The following is a 27,984-nucleotide window of genomic DNA, read 5'->3' on the forward strand; positions in this document are numbered from 1 at the left end:
ATAATAATAATAATAATAATATATATATATATATATATATATATATATATATATATATATATATATATATATATATATATCACACACACACACACACACACACACACACACACACACATTAGGCAACTTTTAGTAAACCTTATAATTAGTGCTGTCAAACGATTAATTGCATCCAAAAATAGTTTTTGTTTACATAATATGTGTATTTATTATGTATATGTGACCCTGGACCACAAAACCAGTCATAAGGGTCAATTTATGCATTTATGCCTCATTTCAAATCTGATAAATAAGCTTTCCATTGATGTATGGTTTGTTATGATAGGACAATATTTGGTCAAGATACAACTATTTGAAAATCTGGAATCTGAGGGTGCAAAAAAAATCTAAATACTGAGAAAATTACCTTTAAAGTTGTCCAAATGAAGTTCTTAGCAATGCATATTACTAATCAAAAAATAAGTATTGATATATTCACGGTAGAAAATTTGCAAAATATCGTTATGGAACATGGTCTGTACTTAATATCCTAATGATCTTTGGCATAAAAGAAAAATAATGATAACTTTTACCCATACAATGTATTTTTGGCTATAGCTACAAATATACCTGTGACACTTAAGACTGGTTTTGTTTTCCAGGGTCACATTTAATATTTTAATAATTTAATAAACATCAAATTTGAAGATGGAAAAATCAGAAAGATACAACTATTTGACTGAGCTAATACTCATTTTTTTGATACATTTAAGCTTATAAGAAATTAGAAATGTATTATACAATTATAAAACACTTTAAAAATGGGAATTACAAACACATTCAGAAAAAAAAATGCATTAGGCAACTTTTAGTAAACCTTATAATTAGTGCTGTCAAACCATTAATTGCATCCAAAAAAAGTTTTTGTTTACATAATATATGTGTGTATTTATTATGTATATGTGACCCTGGACCACAAAACCAGTCATAAGGTTCAATTTCACAAAATTGACATTTATGGATCATCTGAGAGTTCATAAATAAGCTTTCTGTTGATGTATGGTTTGTTAGGATAGGACAATATTTGGTCAAGATACAACTATTTGAAAATCTTAAATCTGAGGGTGCAAAAAAAATCAAAATACTGAGAAAATTGCCTTTAAAGTTGTCCAAATGAAGTTCTTAGCAATGCATATTACTAATCAAAAAATAAGTTTTGATATATTCACGGTAGGAAATTTACCAAATATCTTTATGGAACATGGTCTGTACTTAATATCCTAATGATCTTATAAATAAAAATAACAATAATTTTGACCCATACAATGTATTTTTATTCTTTTTTATTCTCTATTTATTCTTTATACAACAAAATGTAGTTTTAAACATCTACATAGTCAGTTATTACACATTTGAGCTTATAAGAAATTAGAAATTTATTATAAAATTATAAAACACTAAAAATGGGTATTACAAACACATTCAGAAAATAAAATATGTACGCATTAGGCAACTTTTAGTAAACCGTATAATGATTGAAAAAAGCTTGTTTACATAATATGTGTCTACTGTTTACATTTATTATGTATATATAAATACACACACATCCAGTATATATTTATATTTGTATAACTGATATAAATATATTTAATACATAAAATTTTTTCTTAAATATATACATGCATGTGTGTGTATTTATATATACATAATAAATATACACAGTACACACACATATATTAAGCAAACAAAAACTTTACTTAACCTTATTTTGGATGTGATTAATCGCAATTAATCGTTTGACAGCAATATCATAGTAATATTGAAATGTGTTTAAAATAATAATATTTTAACTGAAGGTGGCGGTTTATGTACACAAATAGGTCACTCAGTACCACAGAGCAAATATATGCATTATATATGCAAATATATTACATTATGCATGATTTTGAAGCATGTTACATTTCATTTAGTGTTAAGGAGTAATTCTTGTATGCAGTATAAGAGCGAGAACGAGAAAGTCACTGAAATATTCAGCCATTTTCTGTACAGAGACTGTTTAGTTCTGGATAACATTTTTAATTAAGCTCTCTATGAAACTCAAAGATGTTGAAATGAACCACCAAAAGTGCTTTTTTAAAAACCGTTCCCAAATCTTTGTGATAAAATCGGAATACCCTCACAAATTTATGCACAGAAAGCTGATTTGGTTGAACTGTAATGCTGTGTGATTTGGACAGTGGTTTTATGGCCTTTAGGGGGCACCAATGACCACACAGTGGTTATTATACCAAGGCGTACACTAGGATCTTATCAAACCTATGTAAACATTGTTATTATCCAACTGTGACAACAGAGATGAGAAGAAATAGGATTTTTGACACCTGTATTTACCAAGTTAATAAGATACGCTCAGACAGTAGTCTGCATGGGGATGCCTTCATGCTCTGAGGAGGAGGAGAGAGAATGTGATGAAGCTGCATCTCGTTTTAACTCGTCCACTCTCTTCTGCAACTCTGACTTCAGGACTAATAAATCCTTCAGACTCTGATGAACAGGAACCTGACAGACAGAGACAGGGAAAAACAGAACTTTTAGTTTTACTGAATGTGAAGCATGCACAACACAACATTTTCAACTGTAAACTTTAAACTCAATTGCAAGATAAAATTAAAATAACACAATAAAATCAAGTTTACAAAAAAAAAAAAAAAAACCTGTATACAGTCAAACCAAAATTTATTCAGGCACCTTCAACATTTCTCACATTATCACGGTATATTCGCTATAGTTTAGAAAATGGTAATAAAATATGACTACATCTCAAGAGTTAAACTGTCAGAACAAATTCAGATAATGTTGAATACCTTTGATATAAAGGTATGTAACAAAACATGGTCAGGTCAAAGTGTCAAATCAAATTTTTTTATCAACTTTACTGGTAGTCCACTGTATTAAGAATTTTGGGGTTACACAACTTAATAAATGAACTATAGTGTCCGGCACCCACTAGTAAACAAATATAAAAAAGTAACTGGTATACTGTTTTGGTTTTAGGATAACTTTGATGAAAGGTTGTGATCCACGTCAAATGCTGACTACTGTATAATATAAATTAAAAAAATAAATCTTCATATAAAAGTAAAATACTACCCTTTAGGGATTCCTATTTAGGGTAAATAATAGGGATGCACCGGTTGACCGGCCATAAATCGAAACCGGACGGTTTTTGCATCTAATGCGCGATCGGCAACCGTCCGGTTTTCGTTTCTATCCCGGCCGTTTTTTTTCCGGAAGTGTGCGCGCGGGCCGCGGCATTCGATTCATTCAGAAACATGTCACTTGTGTGGAAGAGGTTATTCGAAATCTGTGAGCAGGACGTGAAGATTGCAATCTGCAATGTCTGTAAAGGACAGCCGCTTTCCTGTGCTCGCTGTAGTAGCGCGAGCGTACCTGTCCTCGCCCTGTACGAGCGCAGACAGCGAACGTTTGTTCAGCTCAGCTTCTCACGTGACAGATGAAAAAAGAAACACTCACTTGTGACAAAGTTGAGATGCTTCTTTTTGAGAAAAAAAAAAAAAAGCATTACTTTACTTTTGAAAAGCCAAAAATAAAAGTATGTTCTGTTAAGAATGATTATTATTTTACATTAAAACGCCTGTTGGCTTACTGTTTTACTTTACTAAAAGCATTTTTACTTATTAAACTGTATTTAATTTAATATTTTATTTATTTATTTAATTTCAGATGTCAGATGCTATTGATTCAATTGGCAAAGCCAGTTTGGCCGGTTAAATACTAAATAAATATGTTGTTTATGTGGTTTACTTGCATAAATTCTTGTTTTTAAAAAATCGGAAATCGGTATCGGAATCGGCCAGCTTGCTTGTAAAAAAATCGGTATCGGAATCGGCCATGAAAAATCATGATCGGTGCATCCCTAGTAAATAAGTCACATAAACCATATAATACATATTTTTTTTTAAAGAAATGGTTAAAAAAAAAGCAGTTTTGCCATATATTTGATTAAATATTTAATTTAACATTTTAAGTAAATGAAGGCAATCCTAGGATTTAACTTAAAATACAAATCAACTTCTCAAATCAACAAATCTTAACAGTTTTAAACTGTTATTTGAACTCCACAAAACACATTTTCATACTTCCACTGAAACACACGTGGAATAAGTAGTTATTAAAGACAACCATCAACTATCATCCTCTGCTCACCTGTGGCCTCATGCGAGGGTTCCAGCGCACATAATAACTGGCCCAAAGCTCTAGATGTCTCAGACTGGCTACTGGATATAAAACATGGTGCTCGTAGTTCACATACAGTGGGTTGGTAAATTCCTCAAGCTGGCTGTTCATATATGACCACAGCGACACGGTCTTGCTGTACACCTCCTGCAAAATCAGAAATGAATCACATTAGTATGGAAGACCATTTCCGCCAGAAAAGGTCATTGCGACTTGTTATCTCACAATTCTGAATTGTTTTCTTTTTTCTGACTTTTTTTTTCTGACATGACTCACAAGAAATTCTCATTTCTGAGAAATAAAGTCGTAATTGTATGATATAAACTTGCCATTGCGAGTTATAAAGTCAGAATTGCATGATATAAACTCGAAATTCTGAGAAATAAAGTCGCAATTGAGTGATACAAACTCAAAAATTCTGTGAAATAGTCGCAATTGTGTGATATAAACTCGCAATTCTGAGAAATAAAGTCGCACTTGCATGATAAACTCGCAATTCTGACTTTTTTCTTAGAACTGCATGATACAAATTCACAATTCTGACTTTTATTCTCAGAATTGTGATATAAACTCACATTTGCGAGTTATAAAGTCACAATTGCGAGATATAAACTCAATTCTGAGAAATAAAGTCGCAATTGTGATATAAACTCGCAATTCTGAGAAATAAAGTCACACTTGCATGATAAACTCGCAATTCTGACTTTTTTCTTAGACCTGCATGATACAAATTCACAATTCTGACTTTTATTCTCAGAATTGTGATATAAACTCACATATGTGAGTTATAAAGTCAGAATTGCGAGATATAAACTCAATTCTGAGAAATAAAGTCGCACTTGCATGATACACTCGCATTTCTGACTTTTTTCTTAGAACTGCATGATACAAACTCACAATTCTGACTTTTATTCTTAGAATTGTGATATAAACTCACATTTGCGAGTTATAAAGTCACAATTGCGAGATATAAACTCAATTCTGAGAAATAAAGTCGCAATTGTGTGATATAAACTCGCAATTCTGAGAAATAAAGTCGCACTTGCATGATATAAACTCGCATTTCTGACTTTTTTCTTAGAACTGCATGATACAAACTCACAATTCTGACTTTTATTCTCAGAATTGTGATATAAACTCACATTTGCGAGTTATAAAGTCAGAATTGCGAGATATAAACTCAATTCTGAGAAATAAAGTCGCAATTGTGATATAAATTCGCAATTCTGAGAAATAAAGTCGCACTTGCATGATATAAACTCGCAATTCTGACTTTTTTCTTAGACCTGCATGATACAAACTCACAATTCTGACTTTTATTCTCAGAATTGTGATATAAACTCACATTTGCGAGTTATAAAGTCAGAATTACGAGATATAAACTTGCAGTTCTGAGAAATAAAAACGCAATTGTGTTATATAAATTCGCAATTGCGAGTTATAAAGTCAAAATTGCATGATATAAACTTGCCATTGCGAGTTATAAAGTCAGAATTGCATGATATAAACTCGAAATTCTGAGAAATAGTCGCAATTGTGTGATATAAACTCACAATTGTGAGTTATAGTCATAGTTGCAATATATAAACTCACAATTCTGAGAAATAAAGTCCCGCTTGCATGATATAAAATCACAATTCTGACTTTTTTCTTAGAACTGCATGATACGAACTCACAATTCTGACTTTTATTCTCAGAATTGTGATATAAACTCACATTTGCGAGTTATAAAGTCAGAATTGCGAGATATAAACTCAATTCTGAGAAATAAAGTCGCACTTGCATGATATAAACTCGCAATTCTGACTCTTTTCTTAGAACTGCGTGATACAAACTCACAATTCTGACTCTTTTCTTAGAACTGCATGATACAAACTCACAATTCTGACTTTTATTCTCAGAATTGTGATATAAACTCACATTTGCGAGTTATAAAGTCAGAATTGTGAGATATAAACTCAATTCTGAGAAATAAAGTTGCAATTGTGTGATATAAACTCGCAATTCTGAGAAAAAAAGTTGCAATTGTGTGATATAAACTCGCAATTCTGAGAAAAAAAGTTGCAATTGTGTGATATAAACTCGCAATTCTGAGAAATAAAGTTGCAATTGTGTGATATAAACTCGCAATTCTGAGAAATAAAGTCGCACTTGCATGATATAAACTCGCAATTCTGACTTTTTTCTTAGAACTGCATGATACAAACTCACAATTCTGACTCTTTTCTTAGAACTGCATGATACAAACTCACAATTCTGACTCTTTTCTTAGAACTGCGTGATACAAACTCACAATTCTGACTCTTTTCTTAGAACTGCATGATACAAACTCACAATTCTGACTTTTATTCTCAGAATTGTGATATAAACTCACATTTGCGAGTTATAAAGTCAGAATTGTGAGATATAAACTCAATTCTGAGAAATAAAGTTGCAATTGTGTGATATAAACTCGCAATTCTGAGAAAAAAAGTTGCAATTGTGTGATATAAACTCGCAATTCTGAGAAAAAAAGTTGCAATTGTGTGATATAAACTCGCAATTCTGAGAAATAAAGTTGCAATTGTGTGATATAAACTCGCAATTCTGAGAAAAAAAGTTGCAATTGTGTGATATAAACTCGCAATTCTGAGAAATAAAGTTGCACTTGCATGATAAACTCGCAATTCTGAGAAATAAAGTCGCACTTGAATGATATAAACTCGCAATTCTGACTTTTTTCTTAGAACTGCATGATACAAACTCACAATTACGACTTTTATTCTCAGAATTGTGATATAAACCCACATTTGCGAGTTATAAAGTCAGAATTGCGAGATATAAACTCAATTCTGAGAAATAAAGTCGCAATTGCGTGATATAAACTCACAATTGCGAGTTATAAAGTCAAAACTGTGAGATATAAACTTGCAATTCTGTGAACATCAGTCTATTTTCTCCTCAGAACTGGACTTTATAACTCGCAATTGCAAGTTTATATCTCACAATTCTGAGAAAAACAAGTCAAAATTGCGAGATACAAACGCACAACTGCGAGAAAAAAAGTTTGTATGACGTAATTCTGAGATAAAAAGTCGCAATTACCTTTTTTATTTTTTATTCAGTGTTGAAAATGGGCTTCCATACATTAGAATAACTAAACTGACGTTAAATCTAAGTAACAGTCGCATGCATCTGTTCTTGCCTTTGAAACCCGTTCTTGCTCGCTGTTGTAAAGAAACGTCCCAAACAGGCAGCTGTACAGGTGATCAAGGACCGTGATGAGAAATACCTCATTAAATTCAAACGCAGAGGGAAACTAGAGAAAAAAAGAGAACACTTTGGTCATATAGTAATATTACAACATACATACATTTTTTACATCTCCACTTTTCCTCACCTGCCGAGTCATTTGCCAGACACAGTCGATGAACTGCACAAAGAGAGGTGAGCGCTCAGAGTTTGCATGATTCCCATCTCCATGTCCCACACGCTAACAGACAGAAGGATACAATGATAGACGTTAGAACATGTTTAGTGCAGAATGTTTTTCTCCATATACACAGGATGTTACCTACTGAGGTAAAGCGGTGACCGAAGCTCAGCCACTCCTTCTCCAGAAGCACCTGGAAGCCCCTGAGTGAGCGGTAGTGTGCATCCAGCATGAGCATGGCCAGAGATGTGAGCTGAGCCGTGCGGTCCCATCCATCGCTGCAGTGCACCACCACTGACGTCTTACCCGACTCGATGCGGTCTGCGATGCGCACCGCACCTGCTAGCAAGAGCTACAGAGAAAACGACTGGTCATTTTTTGTTGTACTACTTCTCACCTTAGCTTACACAACACCTACGTCCTACGTCATCCACTGGTACGACAGTTAGCAGCAGCTAGAGATTACAGTTTATAAGGTTTTAAATATGGATATTTTTCTTACAAAAATGCATTGATTCACTTCAGGAGGCCTTTATAAACTCACTGGAGCCACGTGGAACACATTTTATGATGAATAGATGCACTTTATTGGACTTCTACTGGACTGTGGAATATTAACATCTATTCACTACCATTATAAAGCTTGGAAGAGTCAGGACATTTTTATATACAGTATCTCACAAAAGTGAGTACACCCCTCACATTTCAGCAACCATTTTAGTATATCTTCTCAAGGGACAATATTTTGAAATGAAACTTGGATATATTTTAGAGTAGTCAATGTGCAGCTTGTATAGCAGTATAGATTTAGTGTCCCCTGAAAATTACTTAACATAGCCATTATTGTCAAAATAGCTGGCAACAAAAGTGAGTACACCCTAAGTGAACTTGTCCAAAGTGTCAATATTTTGTTACCACCATTGTTATCTGGCACTGCCTTAATCATCCTGGGCATGGAATTGACCAGAGCTGCACAGGTTGTTGCTGGGATCCTACAGTCAAGCATGGTGGTGGTAGCATCATGGTCTGGGGCTGCATGAGTGCTGCTGGTACTGGAGAGCTGCAGTTCATTGAGGGAGACATGGATTACATTACATTGTGAAGCAGAACATGATGTCTTCCCTTCAGAAACTAGGCTGATCACGGAGTCATGTTGACATCACCTTTATAATGACATCACGGAGCTGCTGGACGTTAGACACATGTTGCTTCTCCACCTTATGCTTGAGAATGCCCCACAGGTGCTTAATAGGGTTCAGGTCTGGAGACATACTTGGTCACTCCATCACCTTCAACTTCAGCTTCCTCAGCAAGGCAGTTGTCATCTTGGTGGTGTGTTTGGGATCGTTATCATATTGGAAAACTGCCATTCAGCCTAGTTTCTGAAGGGAAGACATCATGTTCTGCTTCACAATGTAACGGAATCCATGTCTCCCTCAATGAACTGCTGCTCCCCAGTACCAGCAGCACTCATGCAGCCCCAGACCATGATGCTACCACCACCATGCTTGACTGTAGGCAAGACACAATTTTCTTAGTACTCCTCACCAGGGCATCGCCACACATGCTGGACACCATCTGAGCCAAACAAGTTTGTCTTAGTCTTATCAGACCACAGGACATGGTTTCAGTAAATCATGCTCTTGGACAGGTTGTCTTCAGCAAACTGTTTGCAGGTTTGCAACTGTTTTCTTGTGAGCCAGCTTCAGAAGAGGCTTCCTTCTAGGATGATGCCCATGTAAATCAACCTGTTGCAGTGTGCGGCGTATGGTCTGAGCACTGACAAGCTGACCTTCTACTTCTGAAACCTTTAAAGCAATGCTGGCAGCACTCATGCATCTGTTTTTTGAAGCCAGGTTCTGCACCTGACACACAGAACGAGTGCTTAAAGGAACACTCCACTTTTTTTTGGAAATAGGCTCATTCTCCAACTCCAATTAAGCCATTCTCCTGTTCTGGCGATATCACTTTTAGCATAGCTTAGCATAGATCATTGAATCCTATTAGACCAATAGCATCGCGTTCAAAAATGTCCAACGAGTTTCCATATTTGTCCTATTTAAAACTTGACTCTTCTGTAGTTATATCGTGTACTAAGACCGGTGGAAATGCAAAGCTGCGAGTTTCTAGGCTGATAAGGTTAGGAACTACACTTGCATTCCGGCGTAATAGTCAAGGAAGTTTGCTGCCGTAATAAGGCTGAAGCAGGAGCAGTAATACCACGCAGCACATGTGCAAATGCTAAACTAGCTGGGAACTCATTTCTGATAATACTCCGCCTGCTTCAGCCTTATTACGGCAGCAAACTTCCTTGACTATTACGCTGGAATGGAAGTGTAGTTCCTAATCTTATCAGCCTAGAAACTCACAGCTTTGCATTTCCACCGGTCTTAGTACACGAAATATAACTACAGAAGAGTCAATTTTTAAATACAACAAATATTGAAACTCGTTGGACATTTTTGAACGTGATGCTATTGGTCTAATAGGATTCAATGATCTATGCTAAGCTATGCTAAAAGCGATATCGCCAGAACAGGAGAATGGCTGAATGGATTTCAAAACGGTAAAAATCAACTTATTAACTCGGGGGGAGTTGGAGAATGAGCCTATTTCCAAAAAAAGTGGAGTGTCCCTTTAACTTCGTTGATCGACCCTTGCAAGGCCTGTTCCGAATGGAACCCATCTTGGAAAACCTCTGTATGACCCTGACCACTGTAGTGTAACTCGGTTTCAGGATGTTACTGAACCTCTAATAGCCTTGGCCATCTTTGTGGAGAGCAACAATTCTAATTCTCAAATCCTCAGAGAGGTCTTTGTCATGAGATGCCATGTTGAACAACCAGAGGTCAGTATGAGAGAATTGTACTTAAAGCACCTAATTTTAACTGCTCTAATACAATATACTTAAGTTTGTATGGTCCTGTCAAGCAAACAAAAACATGATGAATAGGACATGTGGCTTTGCAACATACTGCTGTTAACACTTAGGGTTTACTCAATTTTGTTTCCAGCTATTTTGACAATGATGGCTGCATGTTGAGTTATTTTAGAGGACAGTAAATCTATACTGCTATACAAGCTGCACATTGACTGTTGTAAAATATATCCAATACATTTCTATAGTATTGTCCCTTGAGAAGATGAAAATGGTTGCTGAAATGTGAGGGGTGTACTCACTTTTGTGACATACTGTAACTCCGACTGCATGGTGTAATTTTTTATTTTTTGGGGGAACTATCCTGTTAAGAAGATTTTAGATTTGACAGTGCAACAGACTTGGCTAGTTTTGTAAATTCTAAGCAAAATAAATATTTTAAAACAGAGAAGACAGAACATAAACACCACTGAAAATTAATGAGTTTGCATGTCAGGATACAGTGTGTGCATAATTATTAGGCATGTTGATATTCTGGTCATATTTTTTTTCCAAGCACATTTTACCAATTCCAAACCAAATCAATTTTAATAACTACTATCAATTTAATCATTTATACGTAATATATAATTGTCCATGAAGGCTGGAAGTGAAAAACTACTTGTATTCAGGTGTGTATATTCATTAGGCATGTTTTCTTTTACAAATAAAATGAGCTAAAAAGGAGATTTAACTCATTTAACTTCCAATACAGAAACTGTAAAGTTAGGACCATTGTACAGCAAAATGCTCATTGGGTCAGCACAGTCAGAAAAAAAGGTAAGGGAAAAAAACACATTTGTAGTCCATCTCTAATCCTGAAAAGTCTGTCTGGACTAAAAATGGATACCTAAAACTTACTGCCAGATTCTGGAAGATAAATTCTTCAAACAGTGGTACAAGAGGATTTGATGCTGGTCCTTCAAGAGTCACTCTGAACTTATCTGTCTATAAAACCTATAAAACTCAATCTTCATGTATTTTACAACACTTCAGCATGTTATTCTTATTAAGTGAGGGTCATTTTTAAGATTTTCTTACCCAAGCAAAGTTTCTGAGAGCCTGACACCTTGCACTTCTGGAGACTCCAGGTAGTTTGAAGTTCTGGAAAATGGTGGCACTGGAGACTAAATGGTTCCTGATGGTTTCACACCTAATACTTCACCTTAATTCTTAATTCTTTTGCATGTGTCTTTTCTTCTCCATTGACGAGCCGATGAGCATTTCACTGCCAATGCCTTAACTTTGCAAATTCTATTATTGCATTAGTATTGCATCCTTCACATTTTGACTTTCAGTCTGAGTTAAATCTTTTTTTGGCTCATTTTATTTGTAAAAGAAAACCTGCCTAACTTCCAGCATTCATGGACAATTATATATCACTTATAAATAATTGAATACCAAATTAATAGTAGTTATTAAGCTTGTTGTGGTTTGGAACTGGTAAAATGTGCTTAGAAAAAAAAATATGACCAGAATATCAACATAATACAACATAATAACCTAATAATTATGCACGCACTGTAATGGCCATCTGATGGAGTCCAGTTTCGCTCCTGACTTTAAAACTAACATGTTCATATTCTCACCCTGATGTATTCCAGCCAGTGTGTAGAGTCCACAGCCGAGAACCAGCGTTGTTGGTCGATAGCAGGATACACCACCTCCTTGAGTTTCCTCAGGGATTCTCTCATCACATGTATGTTGGGGATCTCCAAAAAGTTCAGCTCCACATTAATATAGAAACTCTCATTCTCATATCCTCCATCTTTGGCCTATAGAAGAGAAGTCACATCATATCAGCTATTCCAGAAAGTCTGGTGCAGTAGCTAGTTAGTTGCTGGCTCAAGATCTACCAGGTTGCACCAGTGAATGACCAACTAATGACCAACCGCCATGTTCCAAAACACAGCAACCAGCTTAAAGGAGGCCTATTATGCCCCTTTTTACAATATGTAATATAAGTCTAAGTTGTCCCTAGAATGTGTCTGTTCAGTTTCAGCTCAAAATACCCCACAGATCATGTATTACATTATTAAGTTAAAGCAGAAACACGCTGTTTTCATGAATGTCTCTTTAAATGCAAATGAACTGCTGCTCCCTGCCCCCTTTTCCAGAATAGGGCTGAACCTTTACAGCTTGTACCTCGGATACTCTGCTAAAAAACATGTGCTTGGTTGGATTATCATGTCGTGCTAAAATCATGCATTTTAAACCATATTAGTTTAAACTTCTGATGTAAGGTTTTCTGAGCGCACACATCCGAGGGATGTGCACAGAAAGCGGCTGTCACACAGCATGGGAGTACCAAACATTCTCTTTCATGTCTTATTGCTTAAACTGTCAAATACACACAAGTTTATGTTAAAAACACAGGAGTTACAAAACAGTCTGATCGTTTAGAGCCCTTTGAAGCTGCCTTTAAACTGCATTTTGGACGTTTAAACTTGGGGGCACCATAGAAGTCCACTATATGGAGAGAAATACTGAAATGTTTTCCTAAAAAAAACAAACAAACATCATCTTCACGACTGGAGAAAGAAAGACTTATTATTATTTATACATTTTTGTTCTGGAAGTAAACTAATCCTTTAAAGGCTGGAACACACAAACAGACTTTTGACCCTATCTGGGCAAGTTGATGCTAGTTTCAGAGATTTGAAGCCAGATTTTGGTTCGTCAGAGTTGACAAAATTAACAGAAAATTACACAGTGTCATACATTTTCAAGCTTTAGATTATGATTCCATCCAGTTGCCTGTCAATTTTACTACATATTTTCATTTGTCATGCATCTCCTAGAAACAAGCTGTGTTTGGAAGGACTTTAAAGTCTGGTAGTGAGTGATCCTCAGTCATTTAGATGCCTGTATGATGCCCAGTTTGTCTCAATAATGATTTACAAAGTCAACAAGTGTATGATGCCAGTTTTAATATCTGTTTAAATGTAGTGTATTCCAGCCACACATTATGCTATAATTTGTAAGGGCAACATGTTTTAACATGTTATCATAAGCCCACAGCATTACTGAATTATCTATGAGATTTCCATCATTTCTTTGATGAAAATACTGCACTGAATTATAAGAAATGTTCACAAGCCTTGTCTTGTCCTCATCTTGTCTAATCCTGAAAACAGGCAATATTATTCCAAAATGGATGAGATTCTAGCTGAGAGAAGATGTTTTTTTTACTCATTTACTCTCATGCCGGTCCAAAACTGTATGACTTTCTTTCTCGTGTGAAACATAAAAGATGATATTGTGAGAAATGTGTTCTTTTTGTCCATACAATGGAAGTCACTGGGCTGTTATTTTTGGTTCCCAGCATTCTTCTAAATATCTTCTATTGTGTTTCTACGGGAGAAAGTCATAGGGGTTTGGAGCAACATGAGGGCGAGTAACTGATGATGAAGTTTCATTTCTGGGTCAAGTTTCCCTTTCATTTTAGTCTGAGTTGATCTTAAAACTGGTTCAGTGAAACCATTTCTTATATGTATTTAGCAATTAAAACTACTATTTTCTCATTTTCTGAATGAGGTTTCTCATGATCGTATGATTTAGACCTGTCTAAAGGCTGAAATGCATGAAATGAGTTATGAAATGAGAAAAAAAAAAATTTTTCTTCAAATGGATGAGTTGGACCTGATAGCGAGAAAGAAGCTAACAAGTGTCTGGCATTCCTCAATGCTACTGTAAATATATAGAGTATACACAAGACTAATGTTTATGAAAGAAGTGAAACAAAATAAGGGTTTAAAATCAGGTTTCTATATATTTGTAAATAAAGAAATTTTTCATGACTCCAGTTTTTAGTGTCACATGATTTTCAGAAATCATTCCAGTATGCTGGTTTGCATATTAATATTATCAATGTTAAAAACTGTTGTGCCGCTTAATATATTTGTGGAAACCATGATAAAGTTTTTTCAGGATTCTCTGATGAATGAAAGGTTCAAAATGACTTTCAAGGGAGCATTTAGTTGAATAGAAATCTTTTGTGCCATTATAACTGCATCAATTTAATGCATCCAAAAATTCGTACAGACCTCAAACTTTTGAACGGTAGTTTATATCTGTAGTATTTGTTTTTTTAAAACAGTTTCTTACTTTGTTGGTGTCAGCCACAGTGCTTTGGCGAGCATCAAAGATGCAGAGCTTGTGAGACTGAGCGTTGCCGTCGAGTATGGTCTGCAGGTAGCGCTCATCCTCCCTGCAACGGCGGTCTGATGGACCCACCTGTGGCTGACCGCAGCGCACTATAGAAGCCTGACTCTCAGGGTGAATCCAGGAGAGCACCTGATGGAAAGTGATGTTTAAGATAACGTTTAAGTAATGATATAACAAATCAAGCAATGTTTAAAATTTAAATCATAGTTAAAAACTGCTGTGTGACAATCAGTATTACTGTTTTTTTAATGAATATTTAAATTAGTTTTATTTTTATATTTTGATTTAAATTGTAGTTAAGTTTTAGTAATTTTGTCAAGTGTTTTTTGTCATTTTTATTACAAAACAAAATCCACCTTTTCAATTTAAAATTTGAATTTGTTATCTTACTGGAAAACGGCGTTTGGCCCTAAAGGCCGCCACTCTCTTCAGTTCATCTTCTGTGACGTTTGAAGGCAGGACCAACAGAGCGGGATAAGTCTCGCACAGCTCATAACTGCTGTTGACTTTACTGATGATCCAGCTCTCGTTTGGAAGACCCTGTCATCATCCACAAGATCGACACAGGTACATCAGAAAACAATACTAAAATAATGACCTGTATTTACACATACAGTTGAAGTCAAAAGTTTACATACACCTTGCAGAATCTACAAAATGTTAATTATTTTACCAAAATAAGAGGGATCATACAAAACGCATGTTAATTTTTAATTAATACTGACCTGAATAAGATATTTCACATAAAAGAGATTTACATTTAGTCCACAAGAGAAAATAATAGTTGAATTTATAACAATTACCCCGTTCAAAAGTTTACATACGCTTGATTCTTAATACTGCGTTGTTACCTGAATGATCCACAGCTGTTTTTTTTTTTTTAGTGATAGTTGTTCATGAGTCCCTTGTTTGTCCTGAACAGTTAAACTGCCAGCTGTTCTTCAGAAAAATCCTTCAGGTCTCACAAATGTTTTAGTTTTTCAGCCTTTTTGTGCATTTGAACCCTTTCCAATAATGACTGTATGAGTTTGAGATCCATCTTTTCACACTGAGGACAACTGAGGGACTCATATGCAACTATTACAGAAAGTTCAAACACTCATTGATGCTCTAGAAAGAAACACGATGCATTAAGAATTTTTGCGACTTTTAGAATTTGAAGATCAGGGTAAATTTAACTTATTTTGTCTTCTGGGGAACATGTAAGTATTTTCTGTAGCTTCTGAAGGGCAGTACTAAATAAAAAATATTATATTTAGGTAAAATAAGAAAAATGTACACATCTTCATTCTGTTCATTCTGAGCTTCAAATTCATAAAGTTTTCACCCCTCGGCTCTTAATGCATAATTTTTCCTTCTGGAGCATCATTGAGCGTTTGAACCTTCTGTAATAGTTGCATATGAGTCCCTCAGTTGTCCTCAGTGTGAAAAGATGGATCTCAAAATCATTCAGTCATTGTTGGAAAGGGTTCAAATACATCAAAATGCTGAAAAAACAAATATTTGTGAGACCTAAAGGATTTTTCTGAAGAACAGAGGGAGGTTTAACTGTTCAGGACAAACAAGGGATTCATGAACAACTGTCATTAAACAAAACAAACAAAAAAACTCAGCTGTGGGTCATTTAGGTAACAACACAGTATTAAGAATCAAGTGTATGTAAACTTTTGAACATGGTCGAAATATTTTATGTGAAATATCTTATTCAGGTCAGTAATAAAATAACACGCATTTTGTATGATCCCTCTTGTTTTAGTAAAAAAAATTAACGTTTTGCAGATTCTGCAAAGTGTATGAAAACTTTTGACTTTAACTGTATACTTTGCATATGGTGAGTGGTGATGACAGTTCTTACCTGCCTCTTATACTCAGCAACTGGATCGTAGATCTTCCAGCCATCTTCTGGAAACGTCTCTCGGTACTTAAAGGCAAAGAGAGGCTGAAGGAAGAGAAGGAATGTGTATCATTAAACACACTGAAACACCTTCAGCTAGTGCACAAGTGTGGGTGTTTTCAAAAAGTCATACCAGGTTGTGGGACAGAGGGAATGCGTGCTTTGACAGTATGTCAAACACCTCCAAATTGGTCTGTCCCTCCTTCTTGTACGCAAACCGGGGGTTTCTCAAGTCCTGTGAAAAAAAAGAAAAAACAGGAATTAATATATAGAAGTGTGTTCAAGAGAATAAAAAGCAGTGGAGAGTGGAGAAAGACAGATGTGTCCTTTGCCTTGCAAACTATCTCAAGTCCTTGAGTGTTGTCTCCGTGACTCTGAACGGCGATAGACTCCAGTCTGCTAATGGCTCCAAGATTCACATCCAGCACAAACGGAGGATCCTTTCTCAAACACAGAAACAACGTTATCAACAAACCAAAACATTTGTCCTTGCTGAGATCTGAGAAAACACTCTGAAGTTAATTTAGAGCACTTAATAATCAATCTACTGAGCCAGAAACTCAGATTGTATTTTATAGAGATCATTGCTGTGTCCTCATTTGCATACTGATTTATGTACTTTGCAGGTCATAGGAAAGTCTACATTTTTGAGTATGTAGATGTAGTGCATGCCAATAATAAAAAACCCTATGCATGTTAATTGAAGGTGACTGAAGGTGAACTATGTCTTTAGGCAAAAGCTAATCATACGTTTGTACTTCTGAGTATTGAAGTAGAACCTTTTTTGCTAAAGCTAATGTGAGGTAACACCACAGTCTGCTTTCAATAGTGCTAGTTCATTGTTGTCAGTTTGGTGTGTCACTGCATTTAGATGCTGTAAAAAGAAATAGAAAGTGCGTTTACCCGCGTCAGGCTCTTAAAGAAGAGCTTGTAGTCAGTTATGGTAAGAGTTCCTCTCACGACCCCAGAGAACGGACAGATATACATGACATCTTTGACTGTAAAAAACAACAAAGCATACCACGGTTATTTACCACTTGCACGAACATCTGTGAAAGACCTGTACTGTCTACAAAGAATTACAGTTTTTAACCATGTCCACTGACCTTGTGACCCATATACAGTGGTGGCCAAAATTATTAGAACACTGGTATTTTCACCAGCTAAAAATGGTTTTATTTCAGTTATTTCCATATTTTATGTTTACATTTCCAAATATTAATTTTGCCATTAATTGTTATAATTCAGTCAGATTTTTATTTGCACAAGCAGCCAGTGCTCCACACAGAGATCTGATCTTATCATCATCTAGTCTGTCTGGAATGACGTGAAGAAACAGAACAAACTGAGACTAAAATCCAGAAGAACTGTTGCAACATCTCCAAGATGCTTCAACCTACCTGGAAAGCTACCTGAAAAACTATGCACCAAGGGCAAAAGCTGCTTTAAACATAAAGGATGGTCAAACCAAATGTTGATTTAATTTAGTTAATTGAAGTTAATTGATAAAGAAAATCTATTTCTGACATTATTTTTTTCTGACATCAGCATTTTTACACAAGTGCAGGAAGGTTTTTTGAAGCATCTTGGAGACATTGCCACAGTTCTTCTGGATTTAGTCTGTCTCAGTTTGTTCTGTCTCTTCATGTCATTCTGCACAGACTGGGTGATGATGAGATCCGATCTCCATGTGAAGCAATGGCTGTTGTCAGACTCTTAGTGCAAACAAAAAACTCACTAGATTGTAACAGTTAATGGTAAAACGAATGTTTAGAAATGTAAACTGATATTTCATACTCACACACTAAAGTAAAAGATAGAAATTATTGGCTTAAAACCTTTTTTTAGCTGTAGTTTTAGTGAAAATACTAGTGTTCTAATAATTATGGCCACCAATGTATTAAGGGATTACTCCAACACAAAATGAAAATTTTGTCATTAATCACTTACCGCCATGTCGTTCCAAACCCGTAAAAGCTTTGTTCGTCTTCAGAACACAATTTAAGATATTTTGGATGAAAAATGGGAGGCTTGTCACTGTCCCATTGACTCCCAGGTAAAAACCAATGTCAGGACCCAAAAAAGTATGAAAGGATTCGTCAAAATAGTCCATCTGCCATCACATGTTCAATCAGAATTTGAACTTAGTTCAACAATTCGTCTTATCTGCATCATCGTAGTGCCATTTTGGGGAATATCCACTGAATGCAACCTGCGTACGCTGTTCTCTATCAGCCGATACATCTTCTACGTTCTTTACACTTTGATTAGAACAAAAACAGCATATCCGTGTGGTGCGGCTGACAGAGAACAGCGTATGCAGTTTGCCTCCAGAGGATATTCTCCAAAATGGCACTTCGTTGATGCAAATTAGATGAATTGTTGAATAAAGTCGTTATTTTTATTTTATTTGCTTACAAAAAGTATTCTCGTCGCTTCATAAAATTCAGATTGAACCACTGATGGCAGGTGGACTATTTTGACGACGTCTTTCATACTCTTGACAGTGGTATTTACTTGGGAGTCAACTGGACAGTGACAAGCCTCCTGGTTTTCATCCAAAATATCTTAAATTGGGTTCAGAGGATGAACTAAGCTTTTGCGGGTTTGGAACGACATGGGGGTAAGCGATTAATGACAAAATTTTCATTTTGGGGTGGAGTTACCCTTTAAGTTATTACTTCTTATTATGGTTGGCTTGCTATGCTTCTTGATGGTTCTATATTAATACAATGCATAAAAAGAAGCCCAACTATGAAAGTGCATTTGTTAACTTCCTTACCAATAGCTTTGATGGTTTCTCCAGGAACACGTGGAGCCTCTTCCATCTGAGCCTGCTTATTTCCTTCTCTGAGAGACTGTCACACAGTGAAACAAACACATTTTGATATGATTACATGCATGTCATTTTCTGATTAAGCCAATATTCTGGATATGCATTTACATGGTCCTATTGGAATATTCCAGGATCATGCATTTTTAGATATTCTGCAAGGATATTCCGAATAAAGTATTTGAATGACACACAATTCTGATAAATAAAGGCATATGTCTTATTAGAAATTGGCATTATGTGTTTTTTTGCAGTTAATGTGTTTTACATGACACTTACACAATCAGAATATGACCACATTTTGAGTCCTCATATTTTGAGAAATCTCTGACATTTTGGTTTCTAAACATGGCCCGTGTCCCTCTTTCAGTGAAAGTCTTTAGGATTTGTTTCATTTTTTGGACAAATTCTTAAAGGGATAGTTCACCCACAAATACAAATAGCTGTTATAGCCATCGACTTGCAAAGTATTAAAAAAGAAAGAAGAAAAAAAAAACCCACAATGACTACCGTCAAATATTTGGCTGCTAGCATTCTTCAGAATGTCTTTTTTTGTGCAGAGGAAAGAAACGCATACAGATTTAAAACAACATGAGCGTTAGTAAATGACAGAGTTTTCATATTTGGTTGAGCTATCCCTTTAAGTTCAAAACCACTATGTACAATATGAACAGTGATGCTTACCTTTACACGTGCCATTTACAGTGAACTAATCAGAAACCTCTATAAAAAAAAATATCTATAAATAAAAATACAACTTGGCGTCAGAGAGATATTCTGTCTGTGGTTTCCTGTGCTACCACTCCCAAACTTTTTTCTCTCTCCACCTAAAGCAAACAGTCCAATGTTTGAGGTTGTAAACTAAACACGGAAGACAGGGCTGTAATTTAGAACACTGAAAAAATCTGACAATCTAAGCAGACTGCTGATGACGCAAAGTCAGCAAGAGCAAAATGTTTGAGGTTCATATTGTTGGATCCTTTCTTTGGAACTTTGGAACAGAAGGGAATATGCACTTCTTCGCATATACTCTAAACTTTACTCTAGCATCTTAATGGTAAATCTAGCACAAGTATCTAGTAAAAAGCATTATGATTACTCTTTTCAGATCGCATGAATCACTAGTCAATGGCCCTAAAAGTTCATTTTCTGTGAGTACACTGTTGAAAGTAAGCAGTGGAGAGCTCAAGGGGGTGAGATGGGGGCTCGTGGGTCTGCTCCACCCACAGTGACACAACTGTTTGGCAGCTTGATGGACACAGAGGAATCAGAGAATTCAGTCATTCTGTAACAGTCCAGCTGCAGGACAACGACGGCACTGTGGAGTTCAACAGGCTTGACCTTCACCAAGACAAAAGAGCTATGGAGATCTTTTCAGCATTATGCTAATAAGCCCTGAAAAGATGGCACGGGGTGGTGATATTTCATAATGGCATCTGAGTCAAAACATCTGTATTTTCCCCCTCAAACATTCAGTGATCTAGAATGTAGAATTTAAGTACAGAATCAAACACAAATCATGCTCTTTTGACAGCATCTGTGGCACAGAAACAAAACTGTACAAACATACAAATATCTATCCAGACAATGACCAGACAATACAAGAAATCCATATTTACATACATATTTAAATGTTCTGATACAAAGTTTAGATACAAAACAGACAGACAGACAGTTGTTTTGATAGATGGACAGAGACAGAGACCGTCTGAAATTCAGTCTGTTAGTAAGTTAATTATGATGTTAAACAGTTAATCATACACACACACACACACACACACACACACACACACACACACACACACACACACACACTGGTTTACATGTTTTATGGGGACATTCCATAGGCGTAATGGTTTTTATACTGTACAAACCGTATTTTCTATGGCCCTACACCTACCCTACACCTAAACCTAGCCCTCACAGGAGATTGTGCAAACTTTTACTTCCTCAAAAAACTCATTGTGCATGATTTATAAGCCTATTTCCTCATGGGGACCTGAGAAATGTCCCCACAAGGTCAAAATCTACTGGTATTCCTATCCTTGTGGGGACATTTGGTCCCCATAACGTGATGAATACCAGGTACACACACACACACACACACACACACACACACACACACACACACACACACACACACACACACACACACACACACACACACACACACACACACACACACACACACACACACAGAAAGAGACTTGCCAAAGAGGGGGCAGTCTGCTGAGGGTCACTGTCCAAGAGAAATCCTTTAACCTCCACATCACAGTCCTGCACCAAAGAAACACCACAACACCACAGAAAACAAAGAGTGATGAGGAAAGAGAAAGAAAAAAGAGCAGAAACATTACAGTGCATGTAATCTCACCAGAAAGTTTGTGGAAGTGCAATTATTTCAAAAAACTATAAAATCTACAAACATCCATGCAGATGTAATGCGGTCAAAAGGGGTCATATACATTTTAGCACTTTCCCATTTTCCCTACTCAGATCTTAGGTGTTAGTCAAGGTTTCTGCTAAGGATGCACTGAAATTAAAATTCTTGGCCAAGGCCGAACAAAATTACACACTGGGCCAAAGGCTGATTACCGAACATGGTTTTTTGTGTTTTTCTCCCATGTATTTTGCCCTTCTTTTTTTTTTCTCACCATTGTATAAATTAAATAGCCAATATTTTTTTGCAGTTTTGTCTTGTTTTTCAAAGAAGTAAACTAATTTACAAAACAACAATTTATTTTTTTAACACGTTTTTAACATTCTGGTAGACATTATAGCCTACCAACAGAGCACAATTTAACTTAAAATTAATAAGCAAGTAAAATAATATTCTTTGACCATTTTTAAGACCCCTTTCTTGAATCAGGCATGTGTTTCTAATGTACAAATAAATGCAGACTTGCTGAGCAAAGGAGAATGTTACAATAAATATATTAATAGAGCTGTTGTAATCATTGTTATCATTAATTGTGTTCTTTTTTATTTTATTTTAAAGAACAATAGTAAAATTACAATACTAACATTTATGAATGTCGACTTTTATTTTGGCGGAAACCCGCAAGAAGACTTTAGTACTATTTTTTGCTGACAGCAGTAGATTTATGAATGATTCTCATCACGCAGATTTCCTTGCGCTTTGGCTAAGGAGCTTCTGCAGAGCTGTCAGAATACATACAATTTGTGCATGTATTAGACAACATAATGTTCAGTAGTTTATTTACTAATGGTTTAAGGCCATTTCGCGATTTCAGTCATCATACCTTAACCAGCACAACCATCCCTTTCTCTTTTCATGGAAGACATGCGATGTGATACTAAACAGTCTTGTGCTGTCGGTGCTTGTAATGATTTTTGCATCTTTCTCGGACAGTTTGAAATGCTTTCACACTGCTGACATGTTTGCTGCATTAGTGCGTGTCTCTATTTGATTGTGTCACGTCATTGTTCGGGATAATTTATTAGTCCTTTTCGCTTATTCGGCCGAATATTTTCGGTTGCCGAACATTCGGTGCATCCCTAGTTTCTGCATCAAAAAACAATGAACAGAACACTCTGACACTGACTCTGTTTTTGAGGAAAGATATGCATGTCTTAATAGACTGTATATTAACCCTGTGAAACCTGACAAATTTTATTAAAGTGTATGTGTTTTTGTTCAGCATGCTATTCATCATAAGGCATTTATGGATCATACAGTATGATATAGTGAGAATATGGAGCTCATACTGGAGGAAAACAAAAAGGCAAAATATGCAATTTGGTGCAGTTTCTGATATCTATATGGCTTAAAAATAAGATTAAATTTTGATAATTCTGTACATCAGTCAGATTGTTATAACAGTATAACATACTTTTGCACAAAATGCATATTCATATGAGATGTCAACTTCCCCCAATGATAGTTCTATATCACCTAATATACTAATATTTAAATACTTAGTTTTATTATAAAAACTATGTAGTTTTTATTTGTGGAGAGCAAAACGTATAACGCAATGCAATACACTGATGATGGAGAAAAGTACAAATAAACGTTCCTCAAAAGCCTTATGTATCATATTTGATACTTACATCTTAACATAATTTTTCTTTAAAAAAAAAAAAAAAAAAAAGTATGGTCAATGATGAATAAAGTAAACTTGAGCTGCTTCAGTCCAGTACAGTAAATGTTCATACAAAATATAGAATGTGACTGTGGACCACAAAACCAGTCATAAGGGTCTGAAAGCTGACAAAATAAGCTTTCCACTGTTGTATGGTTTGTTGGGATATGACATATTAATATTTGGCCGAGATCCAACTATTTGAAAATCAAGAATCTGTATATTAAGAAAATCGCCTTTAAAGTTGTCTAAATGAAGTCCTTAGCAATGCATATTACTATTAAAGAAAATAAGTTTTGATTTATTTACGGTAGGAAATTTACAAAATATATTCACAGAACATAATCTTTACCTAATATCCTAATGGTAAATAAAAGAAAAATCAATAATTTACAACATACAATGTATTTTTGGCTATTGCTACAAATATACCAATGCTACTTTATACTGGTTTTGTGGTGCAGGGTCACAAATGTATTTTTACAATTACACTAAAAGGCCTTTTACTTGATAAAAGTTTAAAATATGAAGCAGATGACAGAAGGCAGTAGTAGATTGTGTTTTGATCATTAAACATCGAAATCATTTGTTTCTATGCAGGTTATTTTCGGACTGGGGGTGGAATTTTGAGTTCTGAAAGTTACAATTTGTTATCATAATGAATTCATTCATTTCAAAAGATGAAGTGAAACTATATTTGTTGTTATATGACCCCTTTAAAGAACAGAAATAGTGTGAAAATGAGAAGTTCTGCATGATTAACAGAGAAGATGATCTCAACTCATAAGAGATAAATGTATCATAATTTTTTATCAAGACTTTTAGAGTCTTTAGTCTATAATAACACTACTTCTAGTCAAAAAAAAAGTAAATTGTGCTTTGTTCTGTAAATAGTTTTCTTCTAATTAAGATGAGATTACTTTTTTACTGGTGAAATCAAATATTATGAATAAAAAATGAAAAAAATGATGGATTTGTTTTCTGCAAACATGCAGCTTTTTGTTTCAAAAGATGTAAATTTATACACTGGAGAAGTGTGGATTACTTGTGGATTGTTGTGAAGTTTTATCAGCTGTTTTGACTCTCATTCTGACGGCACCCAAATGATCCATTAGGGAGCAAGTGATGTAATGCTACATTTCTCCAAATCTGTTCTGATGAAGACACAAACTCATCTACATTTTGGATGGCCTGAGGAGGAGTGCATTTTCAGCAAATATTCATTTTTGAGTGAACGATTCCTTTAACACTACACTAAAAGAGATTATCAACAACTATCAGTCAACTGCTTTGTTCACACAATGCCATCATATGACTTCAGATGCCCTTTTTGCATGAGATGTCTGGACTATTTTTATGAGGCTTTTATAGTCCCGTGATACGGCCAGGGAAAAATTAACCTTTTATGTTCCACCGAAAGGGTTTTGCAACAAAATGAGTGAATACTGAAAGGAGTTTCTTTTTCATGTAAACTATGCATCTGTGAAGACATGATAAAATGAAATAATTTCAACAGCATGTTCTAATCCACTGTGGTTTCATGACAAAAACAGCAGTGTGCTGCCTCTTGCATAAGAGTATATAAACTAAAAACACTGGGTGGAGATCTCTGGAAATGCATGTATAAAAAAAAAACAAGAACCTGTTTTGAGTTAGTGAGCATTTACCCATTTTGTTATATTGTTTGTTTCAGTACGCATTCATCTACAGTACCTTTATAAATGATCAAATTGTAGTAAAATATTAGCAAAAACATGAATAAATCAGGGTGCATAATTGATATATATATATATATATATATATATATATATATATATATATAACCAAGTGTTTTAATATATTTTAGGTGTATATACACACACACACCATACGTTCATACCTTGTACTCTCTGGAAGTCATCTCTGAGCTGATGGGTCCAGAGATCTGACTTGACATAGTGGCTGCAATCAGTTGTTTGCACCATTCAACATGAGCCCCTGTGGGACTATAATGTAAAAGTGTTACATATATGTCTGTAAAATATTTAGAAGAGCACGGTTTGTGTTTATGTTCAGCTGGCTCGTATTTATCTCTAAAGAATGAGTACATCAACAGAATTCCTCTTTCTGAACTATGCGCTGTGAGATAGTTATGTCGCATCTGTAGTTTAGATGGACTAGATATTGAGAAAATAGATATGTTGAGCAAAGGCTGACAATTCTGAAAGTTTCTGCCAGTTAATAATAATAAAAAGAATGAAAAATAAAGGTAATTGTGAATTATCTCACAATTTCCAACTTTTTGTCTCAGAACGGCATGATAGAAAATAGTTACAAAATAAGTTAAAAGTCTTAAGACTTTTTTCCTCACAATTGCAAGTTTATATTTTGCCGCCCTGACTTCTTTTCTCAGAACTGAGATATAAACTCCCAATTCTGACTTTTTTCTCTTAACTGCGAGTTTATCTTTTAAAATTCTGACATTTTCTTGCAATTCTGATGCTTATATCAGAATTGTGAGATATAAAGTTATAAATTGAGAGTTATAAAGTCCAATTTGAATTGTTTTCTCAGAATTAATTAAAATTATTATATCTCACAATTCTGAATTTATTTCCTAGAATTGTGAGTTTGTATCTTACAATTCTGACTTTATAATACTCAGCTGTGACTTTATAACTCAAAATTGCGAGTAACATCTCGCAACTCTGTGGGAAAAAACCCCTCAAAACTACAAGTTTATATCACATAGTTTTAGAAATAAAGTTAGAATTTTGAGATTTTGCAATTGCAAGAAAAAAAATCAGAATTGTGAGATAAAAAGTTGCAATTAGTGTTGTGATTTTTTTATTATTCAGTGGAAACTGACTTCCCATAGCAAGCAGATTTAAAATTAGAATTACATTTTATATACATTCATAAATACATATACATTTTTATATATATGTCCCCAGACACACACATACCAGTCAAACATTTTTGAAAAGTACGATTTTTTTTACAGTAAAAACAGTAAGATATGTTTACTATTTAAAACTGTTTGAATATATTTTAAAATGTAATTTATTCCTGTGATCAAAACTACATTTTCTGCATCATTACTCCAGATCCTTCAGAAATCATTTTAATTTGCCAATTTGCTGTTCAAGAAACATTTTTATTATTATTATTATCAATATTTAAAACAGTTGAGTATTTTTTTCAGGATTATTTGATGAATAGAAAGATTCAAAGATCAGCATTTATCTGAAATAAAAAGCATTTGTAACATTATACACTAGTCAGTATACATTTTTTTGGGGAAAGAAATTATAAAAAAAATAATCATTTTATTTAGCCAGGAGTGATGATAAAGGCATTTATAATGTTACAAAATAATTCTATTTCAGATAATGCTGTTCTTCTGAACTTTCTGTACATCAAGGAAACCTGAAAAAATTCTACTCAGCTGTTTTCAACACAATAATAATAATAAATGTTTTTTGATCAGCAAATCATATTAAAATGATTTCTGAAGGACCATGTGACTGGAGGAATGATGCTGAAAATTCAGCTTTGAAATCACAGGAATAAATTACATTTTAAAATATAATCAAATATAAAATTTTAAATAATTTTAAATAGTACAAATATTTCAGAATTGTACCGTTTCTGCTGTACTTTGGATCAAATAAATGCAGGCTTGGTAAGCAGAAGAGACTTCTTTAAAAACAAATCTTACTGTTCGAAAACTTTTGACTGGTAGTGTATATTATCCAATAATTTATTATGAAGGTTGAAAGTCATCGGTATTACTCATAGGTTAATAAAATGCTTTCTTATCTGCATGTCTGGTGTAAATGTCACAACATCTCATTCAAACATAGTTAGGGTTTGTTTGCATCAAGTCACTCAGTAACTAACAAGAACGCGGTAAAACACACCTGGTTTATGACACTCGCTCTACAACGCGACGCGACTTAAAAGAACGCGTCTATTATTATCATCCACTAGCGTCGCGTCGCGCCATTAGCAGTGTAGATGGATTGTCATAAAGTATAAATGGGTGTTATTGGCACTGACCTTTCTGGACTTTCAGCGTTTGGCTGTGCTGAGGTCGGTCGCTTGTCCATCCTCTATTGTAGACTTACAGAAGCACACAATAACGCTATGTCGCATAGCCAACGCTCATCGTGTGTCTGAATCAACAAACGCTTTACTCTAAAACTTTGTGACTCGCTGAGACACGAAATCACGAATCCTACTACGTTGAAGCCAGGGTATCGCTCATGAATACTAATTAGGTCTGTGCTACAACAGTCTTCCAATGGAGATGTTTTGCTCATGAATATTAATTACGTTGCGTCAATAGTTTCCAATAGTAAACACTCCGCTCATGAATATTAATACTAAGTCTTCAACGCAGTAGGATTCGTAAACTCGCCTCCTGCACCGCCACGC

At 35.0% G+C, this 27,984-nt stretch overlaps 1 protein-coding gene across 1 annotated transcript; it reads right to left on the reverse strand.

Annotated features, from left to right (window-relative positions):
• Nucleotides 1-86: 86 nt before the first annotated feature.
• mtmr1b (myotubularin related protein 1b) lies at nt 87-27,779 on the reverse strand. The gene is made up of 15 exons (XM_073824580.1): nt 27,607-27,779; nt 25,445-25,550; nt 19,409-19,484; nt 17,530-17,624; nt 16,959-17,066; nt 16,760-16,861; nt 16,588-16,671; nt 15,123-15,272; nt 14,673-14,861; nt 12,155-12,340; nt 7,794-8,000; nt 7,616-7,708; nt 7,421-7,534; nt 4,207-4,383; nt 87-2,538 (listed from the first exon to the last, which is right to left on the reverse strand). Exons 1-15 carry the CDS (start codon nt 27,654-27,656, stop codon nt 2,389-2,391), a joined length of 1,887 nt encoding a protein of 628 aa, XP_073680681.1. The 5' UTR covers nt 27,657-27,779; the 3' UTR covers nt 87-2,388.
• Between the last annotated feature and the right edge of the window lie 205 nt (nt 27,780-27,984).

The sequence above is a fragment of the Garra rufa genome, chromosome 19 (assembly GCF_049309525.1).
Source record: "Garra rufa chromosome 19, GarRuf1.0, whole genome shotgun sequence".
NCBI lineage: Eukaryota > Metazoa > Chordata > Actinopteri > Cypriniformes > Cyprinidae > Garra > Garra rufa.

Coding starts and splice junctions, on each gene's coding strand:
- mtmr1b (XM_073824580.1), bottom strand. CDS start 27,656: ATGGACAAGCGACCGACCTCAGCACAGCCAAACGCTGAAAGTCCAGAA. Junction 25,551..27,606: donor AACGCTGAAAGTCCAGAAAG/GTCAGTGCCAAT, acceptor TTTACATTATAG/TCCCACAGGGGCTCATGTTG. Junction 19,485..25,444: donor TGACTTCCAGAGAGTACAAG/GTATGAACGTAT, acceptor ACTGTGTGACAG/TCTCTCAGAGAAGGAAATAA.